Source organism: Aptenodytes forsteri, unplaced genomic scaffold, assembly GCF_000699145.1.
Source record: "Aptenodytes forsteri isolate BGI_AS27 unplaced genomic scaffold, ASM69914v1 Scaffold325, whole genome shotgun sequence".
Lineage (NCBI taxonomy): Eukaryota > Metazoa > Chordata > Aves > Sphenisciformes > Spheniscidae > Aptenodytes > Aptenodytes forsteri.
In genome coordinates, this window is record NW_008795575.1 from 880,031 (window position 1) to 896,368 (window position 16,338).

Below are 16,338 nucleotides of genomic sequence, written 5' to 3' on the forward strand. Positions count from 1 at the left end.
CACTTTCTTCTGAAAGTGCCTGCCGAAACCAATAGCAAAAAGCCTGTTGGCTTTGCAAGGAGAAATCCTGCCTATTCCTTGACTAATTGTTTACAAAATATGAATATTTAAGGATGTCGGGATAATTTAAGGATAACTTTTCCACCTATTAGCAAAAAAAAAAGTAATTGCAGCAGAAGGTGAGCCTGTGCATACTGCAGTCGTGGCTGGCTAACACCTACCTGGTGATAACATCCACAGGGAGCGGGGTCCAAAGAGCAGAGTACACCCAAGTGGTCTGTGCTGCTACCCTCTATTTGCTGTCTCTGCAAGATCTGGGATTTTCTTTTCCTCTTTTCAGGGCTAGAAAATGCTTCTTTGCTCATGGAAAGCAGGATCTCGAGGAAGTCGTCAGTGGGAGTGTGAATGAAAATTTCACAATCTGGTCCCCAACGAGGAGAACAAGCAGCAAGCCGGCTGCCTGATGCCCTGGGGCTGAATCGGTGTTTCTTGGCAGTGAAAGATAAGGCGGATATACAAAGTGCTGAATTTCTGACAATACAGACATAGACACCCTCAAGGAGAGGCACCTTCAGCATGGCCCATAAAAGCCAAGCTGGTGGAATTGAGAAAAATGGGTCACTTTCCTCCATTCTCTATTGTAAGAGTGATTTAAAGGAAGGATCCCTGCAGTGGGTGAAAGGTAAGCGAGCAACTTGTGGATGATAAGGAGAAAGGCAGTACTGAGTACAGCACCCTTAAAATAACAGAAGACAGATTTTTCAAAGATGCTCATTAACAGCATCTCATTTGCAGAAGTAACTAAAGATTCTGGATGTTTCAGCATTTTGGGGAGGGGATGGACACCCTTTGACTTTTTTGGAAAGCCTGGTATATAGGAATGAATGATCATCAACCTATTGAAAATCAGGACCGTGGAAGTCCTCTTCTCTTAGCCTTCAAAAGTCAAGGAATATTTGGGAACCTCGACCTGTGCTTTCCAAGTGACTCCCTTCCCTGGTAAAAATTTGCTCCCTCTCTGCAGCACTACTTCCGAAACTGCCCGTACAGAGGCAGAAAGCAGTGCCATGGATGGCTGTTTGCACCGAGACCTCCACGCGCCATTCAGCAGGGCACGCTTTTTGCCTGCTCAGTTCATGGCACCTCCTTAGTGATCAGTTTTTGCAGGGGCGAAGCAGCTCCTGTCACTCCAGCACGCTCCAGCAGAGGTCAAGGAGCTGAGACCCTCTGCAAATCTCAGGTATCTGAGCTTGGCACCCAACTTGCTAGACTTTGTGCCAAGCAACTTGACCAAAGCCATGGAGAACAGGACAGCCGAGCCCAAGGCTGAGGCCATTTGTTTTTATTCTTGCTTTACACTCACTGCCTCCACTGCTCTGTGTCAGGAGGAGATTAGCCCCGGAAAACAAACAGGACCTTGTTATCCTGGAGGTTTCAGATGCATCTACTCTTCCCTTTTTGACTTGATGCAGTCACGCCCTATTGTAATATAATTGCTTCACTTGGCATCTCCTGTTCCTGAGCAATGAAGAGATGATGAGGATGGAGGGCATAAGTGGGAGAGAAGGGAAGGGTGGGCGCACGCTGTGTTTCAGCTCTGGGAGAGCACTGAGCAGGCAGTGTCAGCAGGAGCAGCCCCAGGGGACGCCTGGCTGACCCCGGATCTGCAAAGGGGAAGGAAAGCTGCGTGAAACATTTCAGTGAAACGGGATGTCATCTGTACACGCCACTTCCTCAGACCCGATCTCTTCCTCTTGATGTAGCGCAGCTTGTGTAAACTCTAGATGAATGCCAGATGGGATGCCTGGAGTTCACAGCTCTCCTGTGCCGCCCCAAGGCTGCTCTGCCTCAGCTCCGAGCAGCCTGCTCCTCAAATCTAGGGCAGGCTGTCCTCACTTTCTAGGCTCCTGACTGCAACTTGGGTCTCTAGATTACATCTCTGATCATAGCCCTAGCTGAAACTGGGAAGCTGAGAGCCTTGAGCAGAGCCATGCTGCCCAGGAGCACTGCTGGAGCGGGGACCTGGATGCTGGAGGATGTATGGGGCTCATGCTCCAGGGCAGCCCTGCCACATGCCAGACAATGTGATTATTGGAAAGCACTTTAATCTCATTGCTCAAGCTTTTTCTTGTGGTGGGTGGGGTGGGTAGGCAATGGGTGATCTCTCTAAGAGGTAGATAGCCTTAGCAACACCGAGCAGCTTGAGTCCATTGTCCTTTCAGTTAGGGATCAGTGAGGCAAGGCATTATCCTGCTGAAGATCAGAGCATCATGTTATCTCTGATTGCTCGCTCCTGGAATGTGTTTGGGGTTTCCTCCCTTTTTGTAGGTTGTTTCCTTATAAGGGACTTCAGGCTGCTTCCAAAGCTCCTCGTGATGTTCTTAGAACCGTCCAAGGGGGGATTCTGGATCCATTTAAAACACGTCAGGGCAGTCTGCGTTCCTCAGCCTTCCCTTTGCCACGTGCTCCTTAGCTGCTGGGATAAAAACCCATGCCAGAGCCGTGCTCATGACTCCTTTGGGCTCTTGCAGAACCCCTCAATGGCCAGGTGCTCATGGTGCTCAGCATGGACAACAACTGCTCAGCCACCTCCTTTGACATGGAGCTTTGTGGAGAGAAACTGAAGTCCCTTGGGGTTCAGGTAAGCTCCTCATGCGTTATCTCCCCTGCGGACGCTGTAGGAGTGAATGCTAGCTGGATTAGCATCATTTGCATTTTCGCCCACATCACAGACAGCTTTTCTTTTTTTTGGTTTGAGAGTCACTTGTTTCAGTTTAACTTCAGTCTATTCCCCACGGACTGCAAGTCAACTGTAATGATCTTGGCTTAAACCCCCGTGAAGAAACCCCTTCAACATAGGTTCTAGTGAATTGCTTGAAAGTCACTCTGATGGGATGGAGCATCCCTGGGACAATCTGTCTTGTCTTGTCCTTTGTGATAAAAAGGGGGTTTTCTCTTGTGACTTTCCCTGCACTTTCCGGGGAGATATTACTCGCTAGTAATATCTCCCCTGCACTTTCCGGGGAGATATTACTCGCTGCAAACGAGGCAAGAACACAAGTTTTTGGCCTGTGACAGCTGTATGGATGAGATTGGAGGTGCGCTCTGCAGGAGGGTGCTCTGGGACGCAGTTTGCAGTTGCAGTGCCGGCCTGGCCCCACGATGACCACCCAAGCTAGTTCTGACGGGACTAGGAGCCCGAAACTGGAGGGTGGCTCTATTTTTCTGTTTGCTGCCTGAGCAGGTGGCAGCGGATCAATGGAGAAGGTTAATCCAGGATGCTGTCCTGAAGCCTGAAGTGAGACGGTACATGTTCTACAACTCCAGGGCGTTCCAGATAGCCATCGCCGTGGTAAGGACAGTGAGGTCTCTCGCAGGCTTGCCATAGACATGCGCTTGCTGAAATGCATTAAGACCTACACCTGGGGTTCTTGTGTCCAGGGAGGGACAGAGGTTTGGGTGGGGAGGAGACACTGGTTTTCACACATCCTAGGGGGCTCCTTTGGAAATCCCAGTTCACAGAATTTTTGTAGATGGAGGGCAAGGAACCTTCTCCAACCCCTTGCTGGTAGTCCCACCGAAGCGGGCTGTCTGTGGCTGGATAACCAGCATATGCTGAGGTAGTAGTACCTACATCAGACTTTTTCTTTTAACTTGATTTTAGAAATCTGTAGGTATTCTGGTCCTGATGCTAATTTAGACCAATGGACCAGTCAACTTTGGTTACTGAGGTGATTGTCTAGTCTTGTTTGTCTTCTTCTGGTGAGAGAAGCTCCTCCAGAGACCCCAACCATTAGCATCTACCGTAAGGAATCTACTTTCCAGCGTGCTGAGGGTGTGATAAAATCTGACTCCTTCATTTTTGTTGCATTTATTTTTTTGGATAGCCATTATACATGTCTTCTCCTCCTTTCACTAATATTGTAGGAACTGGTGTTCAGCGTTTTGAGGGTTTTGGTGCCTGTTTAGTGCAAATGAGTTATGTTATTGCAAGATGATGCTGTGACATGCTGTGCTGTACACGTCATATTTGCTTCTAGGCAATCTCCTGCCCAAATGCATCCTATCTGAAGTAAAGGTCGAATGAATTCAGTTTTGCCTGTCTTTATGCAAAGGCCAAGTTTGTCAGTCCTTAACATAGTCCTTGAGCCCGGCGTCAGTGTCCACCACTTGAGCATTACTGTAATTGCGTCGTCTCTGCACCACCTTGAGCGCTTTGACATAGGAGCTTTCTAAATACAGGAACTATTAGAAGTATTATCAATATGCCTTAGTGAGGGCATTTCTTATCTAAATGGAAGAACTCAGTTGAAATCCTTCCTAGGTATGAATCATCATTAATAATTCACTCTCCGTCTTTGATGACTGGTAATTTTTTATAATAAACTAGGGGTCACTCAGTCCTTCTAGTCCTTTATTTCCACTATTTATTATTGGAAAGAACTTCTGTCCTTTCTCACCCTCTGAAAATCTCGTGTGACTTAATTTATGGTAAGGTTCACCCTGGGAGAAGGGACTGGTAGTTTTCTTCTTCCCTTGACTTTTCTCACTTTCATAGTTTTGTGAGTATCATCAGTCTCTCTGGGTTTTTGTAGGTTTTCTACATGTCTCTCTGGACAAACATTTACTCCACAGTCCAGCTGTGTTCCTTTGGACGCTACTGGGAGGCCAGCGTGCTGGTGACCCTGGCTGCCGTAGTGGTCACTGTAGTTGTGATATTGATTATCGACCGCCGCCAGAGGAAGGTAAGAGGAGGCTGCTTGTGTGTGGGCACGCTGCGTGCGGGGAGCGGGACTCCCTCCCACCAAAGCGCTGGGACCCAGGTCGTCTCCTAGATGCATATGAAAAACATAGTTATCCAGGGAGGAAGGAATATTTTTACAGCAGGCTCGGAGATCAGGTTCAGGCAAGGGATATTTTACAGCCAAATTAGGTGTCGTAATGCCTAAAAAGTAGGTGTTGGAGCCCGGCAGGCTGGCTCAAAGCGCCTGCTGTTGCTGGAGATAAAGCAACCATTGCAGAACGCGGTTCGCACTCCCACGGCTGGTGGGAAGCCACGGGGGCTCGCCAGCAGAGCCGGCTCCTGCCCTGCTTCTGACGACAGTCCTCGCAGTCTCGGCTGTGTGCAGCCATTAATAGCATCGTTTACTTGTGTCGCTGCGGTGCTCTGGACCTTGCAAAGGGTCCAGAACAAAAAGGCAGCTCCTAACCCGTTGAAGTTGCAATAAAATTATAAACCCGAGGTAGACTGGGCAATAGAAGGAAACAGGGAGATGACGTTAACATGAGAAGCAGCCAGCCTGCAGCATCCACTGCTTCATTGTGTCAACTTTTGTTTGTAGGAATCACAGGAGTATGGAAATTTCTAAGGAGTGATCTGAAGAATAATATTGGAAAGGATTGATTCAAAATCCAGAGGGGTCTTGGCACTGATTTTAATGGATTTTGGCGCAAGCCTCTAATGACAGCTGTGCAGTGATTCTTCCAAAGGGAAACCTGGCAAATGTGCAGGTGCACGGAGGTTTAAGAAATGAGTCCTTCACTCAGGGACTGCTGAGGAAGGAAGGGAGAACATGATACTGGGAGTTGCCCTTCAGATATCTTGTCTACAAGGGAGAAAATCTTTAGTGAGATTTCTGGCTGCGCAGACATCCGCTAGCGGTGGCTAGGCCAATACCGATGGCTGGTGACAATCTTGCCTGACTGCAGACTGCTCTTGTCACTGCTTTTCTTTCAGAGACGTGGTATTTGGGGTTATGCAGCTGCGATTTGTAGCTGTAGGCTGGCCCAACTTTTGCTGTAGAGCATGTTAATTTTTCCTGCGTTCTTTAATAGATAAATATGAATACAGATGTGAGGCTGGCAGCTGTCAATGAAATCTTTATCAAACACGGTTTAATACTGGGGATTACAGATGCCCTGGATGGGCCACACAACATCCTACAAGTATCCTTTCTGTAGGGAATCATTGGTACCCCTCCTGGGTAGCTAATGACGTGGAGGTATTTATTGATGTTATGATCCATGAGGATTTCCAGTGGGTGGGATTTCTAGGATTTGGTTTTTTCTCCTATTGGATGGCATGAAGGATTGGGTATTTTTTTCTTCTCCTATAAGTGGGGATTGAGATATGCCCAAAGGAAATAATAAGTCTAAAAGACTGACGTGGGCTTAGTCCTTTGGGCAGGCAGTTATTCCTGAAAGTATATTACACTTACATGACAGTGATGATTCTTACTATAAGCAGAGTGACAGCAATGTGCCTATGGCAAAAAAAATCCCAACATGGAGAAAACCAGAGTCCCCATCCCTGGGAGCTCATGTTCTGCCTTGCAGAGACAAACTAAGCCAACAGCATCCAAGTGCCTCTGCTCTCCAGGTGATTTGTAGTCCTGGGCTCCCTCCTTCAGGCACATTAGAGAACTTGATTTCGCGGGGCGCGTGCCTGGCAGCCAGGTCTGTAGCTACCAAGCACTTCTGACCTTCGTGGCCTTTTAAAAATGCAGGTTGAAGAAACGAGGTAGGGGGAGGCTCATTTGCTGCTTTTTAGACATACCTTTTCTGGACTAGACAAAGATTTAGGGGAGAGAAGAGAGTTTGAAGACAGCATGAAAGTGTTAAAGAAAGGTGAGAGAGATGGTCTCCCAGATTTTCTGGTGGACCTCCCCCCCTGCCATATACACAGAGAGGTATAAAACAGAAATGGAGAGGGAACCCAAGCTGAAACAGAGGGCCAGAGAAGGGGGCGGGAAATACCTCAGGAGGGCTGGCAGGGGTGAAGTCATGCAGAACAAGGAGGAAACACTTCAGAACCTGAATTACACGTTTGTTCAGACCAGCATAGTTTTGCACCTCAGTAAGTAAGGACTAATCCAAGGAGCCTCCACCTCTACCTACGCGTCCCAGAACTGCCTGAGAGCAGAAAACAACCCAAGGATTTACAATTTCTCAGTCTGCTTTAATGTCAGATCTGTTTTAACCCTCTGGCTTTTATGTTGTTCCTGAATCCCCTTGATGATGGCAGCTTGAGTAGATATACAAGGGCAGACCTTTGGCTGCCTTCTGGGGGTCTGCTGCTCTCAAAGCTGGCAGGACTCACAACCCCAACAAGTTGCTCTTGGTAGACTTTTCACAAAGAGTGCCTCCATCCTGAAGACAAGCACCAAGTACAGTAAATTTTGTAAAAAATAAATAGAATGAATCCCTAACAAAGGAAAGAAAGCAGGAAGGAGTTTAGGGGAGCTAAGTCAAGGTGACCCACCAGTTTATTTAGCTGTAAGGCCACTGAGATGAGAGACGGGCAATGGCCCCGGGTTATGCCAGTTTTCACCCCCCCAGGCTGCAGGAGGCGTGCGAGGAGGACTGGCTGCCCTCTGGGGCAATGTCCCCCTTCCCTGCCACCCCCTTCCCTTCCCCTTTACCTTGAGATTTTGCCTTAGCCCAGACCCTCTTGGCTTAAAATGAGCCCTGCGATGTGTTATTTGGTTCCTGTGTCCTGAGCATGGTAGACTTTTCACAAAGAGTGCCTCCGTCCTGAAGACAAGCACCAAGTACAGTAAATTTTGTAAAAAAATAGAATGAATCCCTAGAAACAAAGGAAAGAAAGCAGGAAGGAGTTTAGGGGAGCTAAGTCAAGGTGACCCACCAGTTTATTTAGCTGTAAGGCCACTGAGATGAGAGACGGGCAATGGCCCCGGGTTATGCCAGTTTTCACCCCCCCAGGCTGCAGGAGGCGTGCGAGGAGGACTGGCTGCCCTCTGGGGCAATGTCCCCCTTCCCTGCCACCCCCTTCCCTTCCCCTTTACCTTGAGATTTTGCCTTAGCCCAGACCCTCTTGGCTTAAAATGAGCCCTGCGATGTGTTATTTGGTTCCTGTGTCCTGAGCATCCCGTGGGCACCACCTGCCTTTGCTCCACTTCAAGGGCTGCGGAGGGGGAAGCGTGGAAAGACCCCTTCCTTAACCCTGCCCGTCCCAGCTGTGGTTCGTGCACTTCAGCTCGGAGCGCTGCCTCCAGTCCTTGTCAGCCCACATCATGGACCTGCAGAGGACACGAGAGGTAAGTGACGGCAGACACAGCCCGAGCTCCCGTGGTGACACGTGCAGGTCCACCCCTATGCACTGGCTTCGGTGGGGTGGAGGTGGACAAGGAGAACCAAGTGTTTGAGTGTCCTCCTGGGCATCCCTGCTGTGAACTGGGAGCTGGACAGACTGGGAGGTGGATAAACTGCATCTGTCGGTGCCTAGTTCAGCAGGAATTTGTTTAGGCCCTGTGGTACGTGTGTGTCTGGATAATTAACTATACAACTTTAATAAAGGAAAGTCATCAAGAACCAAGGGCAAATTTTGAAAACACGCGTCACAACTTGAAATAGCCGACACCTGGAGCTGTCCTCCTGAAATAAATTGGATAGCCTGAGGAATAAGTAAACACTGTACTTGGTTAACTGTATAAAAATTTTGTCCTCTTGGCCTTCAGAAAATGTTTTCCTCTATGCGGGTGTATAATATACAAACACCGCACTCTCCTGCACTGAATTGCCCTTGCTGACCACGGCTGCGGGATGAGAGGTGAGGGGGTACAACTCTCTGAAAATCTCAAGGCTGCTCATTTCCCTGGATGAACCGACAGATGCAGATCAGGAGATGGACACTAACACACCAATTCACATATTGGCTGCTATAACTCATATAGTTTTTTTAAAGACAAGATTCTCCGTGCCAGGCTGTCACCATCATGCTGGGAGCAGTCGCCGGCACAAGAGGCAGCTGATGGCAGCGGGGCTGTGGGATGAAGACACTCAGCTCCAAGTGCTGGGCATGGCTTTTGGCCAGTGCTCTTTTTTGCTCTTGGGATGATAACTTCCAGGAGTAAAAAACATGCAGGAGGAAATCGTGCCCTTTAAAGACAGCACTACTGCCTGCCTTTGGACATCCCCAAAATCTCTTTCTCTTCCAGTCGGGCTTGCGGCACAGCCTGGACCAGCTCTGTGTGGTTATGGAGGCAGCGGTTCAGCCCGACCCGGGGACAGAGGAGGAGGCTTCGCGTGAAGAGTCCCCTCTTTTATCCAGCAGGGTGAACCTAAATAAAGAGCCTGTGACATGCAACAAGCTGCTCCGCCTCGTGCCCGAGGGCCCACCAGAGGTAATGAGAAATATCCCTCCCCCATGGACAGAGGTGCCGAATCACCTCCCCAGGCACCTCAACTCCAAAATTCATCCCAGCAGCTGCCAACCATGGGGACACCTCCTTCTTCACCAGCAGGAGCACTTGGAAGCCTGGAGGTCCACACACACCTTCTCCAGCCCTGGCACTGCTGAGCAGTTAATGCTTACTGAGCAGCTAATGCTTAATCCTTGAGGAATTCATGGACTAGGCTTTTCCTTGCTGGTGGCCAGGGGTCCCTGTTTGGAAGCCAACCTCTCCCCAGGGTCTGTGCAGGGACCCAGCGCCTGTGTCCGGGCTGAGGATGAGGCATGGCCATGCTCAGCCTTTGTCTCCTCCATGGAGCATGCCTTCAAAGACTTGTACTGTGCTGAGCAACAAATGTGTCCTCATTCCCGCTCAGCAAGAAGCTTCAAAAGGGATGATTTTGATTTATTTTACAGTTTTCTGCTCGCTGTTACTAAGCGAATTCGGTGCAGGTGACATCCCTGCAGATTGAAGCTCTCTGGCTGTCTACAGGCAAAGAAAAGCACCAGGAGGCAGTGACAGAGCAGGCAGGTCCCCAAGCAGCCTGGCTCCCCGGCCACCCACTGTCAAGTGGTCATTTCATGTCACTCCCCTGTGGGGACAGTGTGCCAGCACTGCTGACCAGAAGGGGATCTGGGACAGTTATATATGCCATTGGCTCCTGTCCTGTTTCTTTCAGACGAGGACAGTCCTTGAATGAGGGAGCAAATGGTATTTAGTGTATCATCCACTCTTCCTGCAGGTAGATGCTTTGCTCTGACACCTCTCGTTCTCGTTCCAGGTGATGGCCCAGCAGCTCCTGGTGATCTTCAGTGGATGCTACGTCCGGCTCCTGGTCACCGGCCGACTCCCTCGGGCCATGGCAGGGGGGCACCTGGAGCACAGCAGCGTGCCCTGTCTATGCCAGTTCATTAAGACCACCGCACTCAACACACACCAGAGCTGGTTCATGGGCAGGTGACCGGAGGGGGCTGGAAAACGCTGAAATAAAAGCTGTCCGTACACAACAGTGTGAAGAAGCCGTGGGGCAGAGGAGAGGGCTGTAATCGCTCATCCTGGACTTACCCGGATGAACGAGTGGAAATATGATGCTAATAAAGCATGCAAGACACTGACCAGAAAGCTGTTTATCTTTGAGACCTTCTGCCTGCCCACTGGCTTTGTGCGAAGGAGCTGCTTTGGGGGCAGAAAGAATCCAGGGACAGCCTGGAGCTCCCTTGGGAAATTTCCCACTGCTCTTACCTGGGGGCCTTGGAGAGCCGCAGGGAATACCTACAGGTGCCAGCCCCATGCCTTCAAAATAAAGTATGTGGGGGTTTTTTAGCACAAGGAAGACAGGGAAAAATCTGTGCATAGCAGTGTTCTAAATGTGATGCTTGCTCTAGATTATGTTTGTGTCATGTAGTTGTCAGTGACAGTGAGCTTTGTCCTGTAAGAGAGATGGACGTCTCGGCTGATGACTTGGCAAACTTTCCATTTAAGAACCAGCTTGGGACAGTGCTTGGTACCTGCCGCTTCTGCTGCCTCCCCTGGAGGAAGGTGATGGACATCTTGATGATCCATGGGATGAGGCCTTAAAGAAGGCACTGTGCACTGTGTAGGGCATCCTGGAGCACGGCTCTTTTTAGACTCCCCTTTCTGCTCCATTTGGGACAGGCTGATTTCCTTTGGTTTTCCTTTCCTCCTTTCCTCCTCGTTGCGTTTGCACACAGCATATAAGAGGAGGCAGTGGTGAGCAGGAGACCTCGACATTTGCCTGGAGTCCATAAGGGAATGGGAAGTGAAGTGCTGTAAGCCTACAAGAGGTTGTGTGCTCCAGTAGTGCCTGTGAATGGAGAACTGCTGTATGGTCCAGGTACTGCTGGTGTCCTCCTCTGTCCCCAGAGCGAGGCATTTCCATTAAATTCAGGTGACTGCATGCACTGACGTTTACCTGACCACCTAACCACATGATCTGGTGGTGATAGCTGTCCTAGGAAGTGGCAATGGTCAGAATAAAGAGTCCTAAGGTCTGTGTTTTCCAGCCTTCCTCTGGCTGAGTGTGCAAAGGAGATTCGGATCTGTTCTGCACCTTCCAGCCTGCCCACCCTCCTTCCCTCCCGACCTCCCGCAGAGCCCCACAGCCTCCCGGGCAGGGCTTGTGCCTCTCCCACCTGAACAAAGCTCTGCACAGGACCCCTGCCCTGCACAAAGCCAGGAGGGTTTTAAAATCAAGGTCCCTAGTTTGTATGCATCCCTCAATTGTGTACGTTCCATCTTGCCACTGAGCATCTCCCCTTCATGTGATATTGTACCAGAAGGCCAAACTATCGCTCAGGGTGGTAGCAAGAGAGCTGAGCCCTGGAGGCCAGGGTGCTTAGTGCCAGCTCTGCCCAGGGGTGCGGGATGACTCTGCTGTTTCTATCACAAGCAATGGTGAGACAAGATCCATCTCTTCCTACATGAGCAGCAAGGCACAAGCCTCTGCAGCGAGCCCCGGGGCTGCCAATGTACAACCCAAGCATCAGTCTGTTCAAAGACTGTAATGACAGCAAACCCCTTCCAGGAGAAAAAAACACCGTGCTCCCAAACAGCTTCTTTTCATGCAGCTTTATTTCTGGTTCAGCTTGGGCTGTCACAGGAAGGGGTCGGGCAGATTCCTCTCCGCACATGCGGAGTTTGCGATTCTGCTGTCATTGGTCTCTGTGATGGCGCGGGGGTTTGCTAGAGGGGGGATCTGACTGTGGTCCCTGCAGCCCCTCTGCTCTCTGGGTGCTGCGCATCACGCCGGGGTGCTGGCTGCCCAGTAAGCACAGCTTCACCAGCTTACTGGGCATGTGGAAGGAGATTGTACAAAACATCATGGGATTTCCACAGACCTAAGCTCCAAGACTCCTTACTCCAGCTCACGAGCTGATTTTGCCTTCATGGAAATAGTCTGAATGTATACCAATATCGTTAGGAGCACAATTTGGTTTCACAGTATAAAAATCCAATTTGCTGCTAGGATACAATGGCTCTTCCCCTGGTGCTCCATGGCCCAAAGGTGCAGGAGCATCTAATACACATCGGTAATCTTTTTTTTCTGCCAACTAGAAAATTCTGGTAATGAGAGAGAGACCGATCAGGACATTTTCTATTGTTGTGCTTCTATGTTGAGAGCAGATACAGGAGGGATTTGCTGATATTTTCTGATCCCTGGGCTGCAAGATTCCCACAAAATGGATTCCCTGGGGAAACTGGTGGGAAGAAAGCTCGTGGCCTTCAGGGAGAAGGACCACGAGGGCTTTTACCCTCAGGACCTGCAGGGGTGGTCTTGGATGGGGTCACTGTTCCTGGAAAGCGAGGATCTTGCTTGGGGGGCTGCTGATACCTCTGCCTTTACATCTGCAAATGCACAAGCATCAGAGAAAAGAGAGGGATTCAGGATTAGCCAAGGGGCAAGATTATTGTTGAAGGGCAAGGCTGGGGTGTGAACTGCCAAAGTGCTTGGAAAAACCTCCTGATGGGAACCGTAAGCAACACGAGGTAAGTGCAAGGGAGTCAGGCCAGGTTTATGACACAGAGAGCTCTCCAGCAGAGCCCACCTTGCTGCAAGGAGGGGATAAAGCTCTGCAGTTTCCAAACCGTGACCTGGACCTGATCATCCACGTTTCCCAGCCGGATCTGTGCTCTGCTGAGCTGTACGCTCCTTGTGCTCTGTCCTGGGCCACCTTTCCCTGGGGTGCTGCAGAGCTCACAGCTGTGGGCTGCTCCGTGCTAAAGAGAGGTGCAGACCACCACTGCCCTTCGCACTGGAGCAGCCCCCTGCATCCACAGCAGCTGAGGGGCCGGTGTGCCCGACCAGCCAGAAAGGCATTGGGTCAGACGTGCTAGTGCCAACTGGGGCAGCTCCCCTGATTGTGATAAACACCCGGCAATTAACTGCGGAGAAGGAGCTTAACTTCTTTGCTCAAAGGAGGAGTTTGATTCCTCTCGCTAATACACCCAAGTGCCTGCCCTGCTCTTCCCATCCGGGGCCTCTGCAAAGTCCTGGCTCCCATTGCAGGCCAGATGACTAACACTCTTCTTTTCCTTCATATGCACTTAATTAAGGCATTAGTGAAGGGAGACATCCTTTTTCCCCCACCTCCTCCCCCCATTAAGGATCCAGCTGTTTTTTTAAGGGAGAGGTGATATTCTGGAGATTTAAAGGGGCCCCCCTAGGCATGCAGTTCCCCCCCCCGCTGCCGCACACAGCACATGGGAGCAGCAGAAAGGGAATGGCTCAGCCCTACATCTTCCCTGCAAGTCTCCTGAGACAGCCCTAAGCTCCTGGCAGAGGTAGGAGACCACAGGGCACGACCTGACCGCTGTGGCAGCTGCCTGGGAATGTGCTTGTGCCTGGATGCAGCTCTGGGTATGTTTGCACAAGAGCAACCAGGAGTGACTCAGCTGAACCAGTGAAACTGGTATTGGTGGGGCAGATCTTTCCCATGTTGAGATTCCTTTGTCTGCTGTTCAAATATCATTTCATTTTGACTGAGCTTTAACGCCTGAGCAGCACAGCCAGGCGATGCAGGAGCAGCTCCCTGGTGAGTCCCCCTCGCTGGGAGCAGCCCCTGCAGCTGGGGCAGGGATGAGGAGCCGGGAAAGTCCTTGCCGTACCCGCCGTGCTGAATCGGGGGCGGCCAGGAGGAGCAGCTGCTCTCGGGGCATCGCGTGAATGATCTGCAAAGTCGTAGCGATTTGTGTGTTTTAAATGGGCCAGGAAGGGGCTGGGGAAAACTGGCAGCAAGGACAGAAATCTCTCACTGCCAGCTGGGGTGCATGGTGATGCATTTTGGTATTTAGCAGGGTGCCTAGAATAATAAAGATTGCCCCAGGGAGATGTAGCTCTGGGGAAGCGGTGTTTCAACAGGTTACATCCACTCACCCCTCTGATTACCCCCAGAGTAAGTCTGTCCTCCCTTCCAAAGGCTGCTATTTGCTCATCCTCTCTGTCAGGGGCTGGGATGCAGCCATGACATTTAAAGGCAAAACCCAGCGAGGGAAGATAAAGCAGGAAAGAAAATAAACTTTTGCAACTTCTACCTGTTACGGTTCTTCCTCATACAAAGCACCCAGCTCTGAGGAAGACTATGGTCACTGGAGCACAGGCAGGGAGGGATGGGGACCCAGCGCATCTCCCCTGTGGGAAGGGCAGCAGCTTGCCCGAGGCAGCGGGCAGCAGGAGGTGCCCCCCTGCCCCATCCCAGCCTGTGAGCCCAGGCAAGCCCTGGCCCCTCCATCCCCAGCGTGGTTGGGGCTGAGGTGTGTGGATGTCCCCATCCCCAGTGAGCTGCAGACTTACTTTGGTGGCAGCTGCGGGGGGCTGCCTGCGCCGGGCAGGGTGGTGGCTCCTGGTGCTCCCGGCTGCACAGGGTCCCCATCTTCCTGGCCACATAGCGGCAGGCTGGTGGGAAAGGGGAGACCTGTCTGCTCGCTGCAGCAATGCAAAACACCAGCTACCCAAAAAAATCCCTCCCCAGAGAGCCCAGAGTGGGACCTCTTCGTGAGCTGGTGATCCTCGCAGAGGAGGATCAGCTGGGGGTTGTGCTGGACCCGTGGCAGGTTATGGCCAAAAGTAACAGAGGAAATGGAGGGGACTGGATTTAATGGGCTAAAAGAGAGTTACTGTGCCTGGTGCCCTGGCTGTGTTTCAAACAACTCCAGCAGCAGCCTTTCTCCTCCCACAAGCCAAGGCCATAAAATATGCAGAGTATTTACCATGCAGAAATCCCTCTAAGCCCTTTTGCCTCAAACGAGAGGTTTTCTTACCGTTGATGATTACTCAAACCATTTTCTCCCGGGTTCAGCAAAGCTGTCCTTTTCAGCCAGCCTGTCTCTTCCTCTCTCTCCTCTCGCAGTCAGCTCTGCAGTGGTTTTATTTCTTTACAGCCCAGCTTCCTCCTTCCTTCCCTCCTGCGGGGATGTTGTTCCAGTAACACCCGGTCACGCATGGGGAGGCAGGCTCAGCCCGGCTGCACTGTGCCGGGCGTGGGATCTCTGCATCTCCCGGAACAGAGAAAGCACTCCAAGCATTGGCTGTGGGCAGTGGCACCGAGGTTTGAGCCAACCATGCCAGAAAGGCGGCTTGGCCTTGGCTGGAGGATCTGCTGTTGGTGCTCTGTGGCCGATGGAGGACCTGGCTTTGAGATGTGGGGAGGTAAATCTTGTGCTGCCATCTCTAAGCTGAGCTGGAGAGGAGCGCTGCAGCGTGCACTTTGCTTGTATGGAGCAGGGGTGAGGAAAGGGATGTTTCCTCTCCTTTCCTATTGCTGTCTAAGCACTGCAGGGACATGAACGTCCTTCCCTCCCCCAGCCAGACCTTCAAACCCTCTTCTACCATTTCCCGTTGTACGCAGGGGAAGGTAAGGGTGACATCCCTAGCAGACAAGTTGTAGGCAGTAACATTGGCCTTGGTTTCTCCGGGGTCCTTCCCACGTACCACCTCCAGAGCACTGCTTGATTTTTGTCCTCGGCGTCACTGCAGCCAGTTGCTAAAGAAATGCAGGTTTTGTGCATCCTTTGCAAAACTTTGCTGCTGTTCATGCTTGGTACTTATTCCTTAATCTCGAAGTCAGGTGAATTCTGAAAGCTTCTGCTTTGCCCTTTGACCAGGGCAACATGCTTCCTATCTCCAAACCAAGCACTCACTGGTTCAGGCAGGTTGGACTTTGGTTTCGATGGCCTTGCCTTGGGATTATATAAGGTTGGCCAGAGACGTGGTTGATGGAGTGCAGGTATTGTGTCTCATGGCACTGCAAGTCAGCAGCCTGGACTGCTGCAGAAGAAAGTGCAGTGTGTGACAGAGAGGAGCTCCACCCCGCGCTCGCTCTTGTTCTGGTGTTTCATGTCGGGAGATTTGAGTAAGCTCTGATGCACTGGGCTGAAAACTGTAAAATGCAGCATAGAAACCTTTACTTCAGCTGGTATCCTGTCATGCTGCTGTGCGGTGTTAGTGAAAGGCAAAGGCTTGAACGGACGCGACGAACGACCTCTGCTCTAAGCCACAGAGGACCTTCCATCACATCATCAGATGTCACTGAAGCCTGCAGGAGTATGTGATGCAAGATCTGCAAGTGTTTTAAGAAAAATAAATTAAAAAAATCGAGAAAAAAAACCCCAAACCCTGACCATCCCCCTC

General features: G+C 50.8%; 1 protein-coding gene and 1 long non-coding RNA gene across 2 annotated transcripts; one reads left to right on the top strand and one right to left on the bottom strand.

Moving 5' to 3' along the window:
* Positions 1-521: 521 nt before the first annotated feature.
* On the top strand, positions 522-10,152 carry TMEM268 (transmembrane protein 268). Its single transcript, XM_009282267.1, has 8 exons — positions 522-682; positions 2,532-2,641; positions 3,245-3,352; positions 4,596-4,745; positions 5,836-5,946; positions 7,977-8,057; positions 8,958-9,143; positions 9,973-10,152. Exons 1-8 carry the CDS (start codon positions 577-579, stop codon positions 10,150-10,152), a joined length of 1,032 nt encoding a protein of 343 aa, XP_009280542.1. The 5' UTR covers positions 522-576.
* Positions 10,153-11,770: 1,618 nt separating this feature from the next.
* On the bottom strand, positions 11,771-15,164 carry LOC103901372. The gene is made up of 3 exons (XR_657733.1): positions 14,970-15,164; positions 14,503-14,604; positions 11,771-12,557 (listed from the first exon to the last, which is right to left on the bottom strand). It is a non-coding gene; the product is annotated as an uncharacterized LOC103901372 (long non-coding RNA).
* Positions 15,165-16,338: the final 1,174 nt, after the last annotated feature.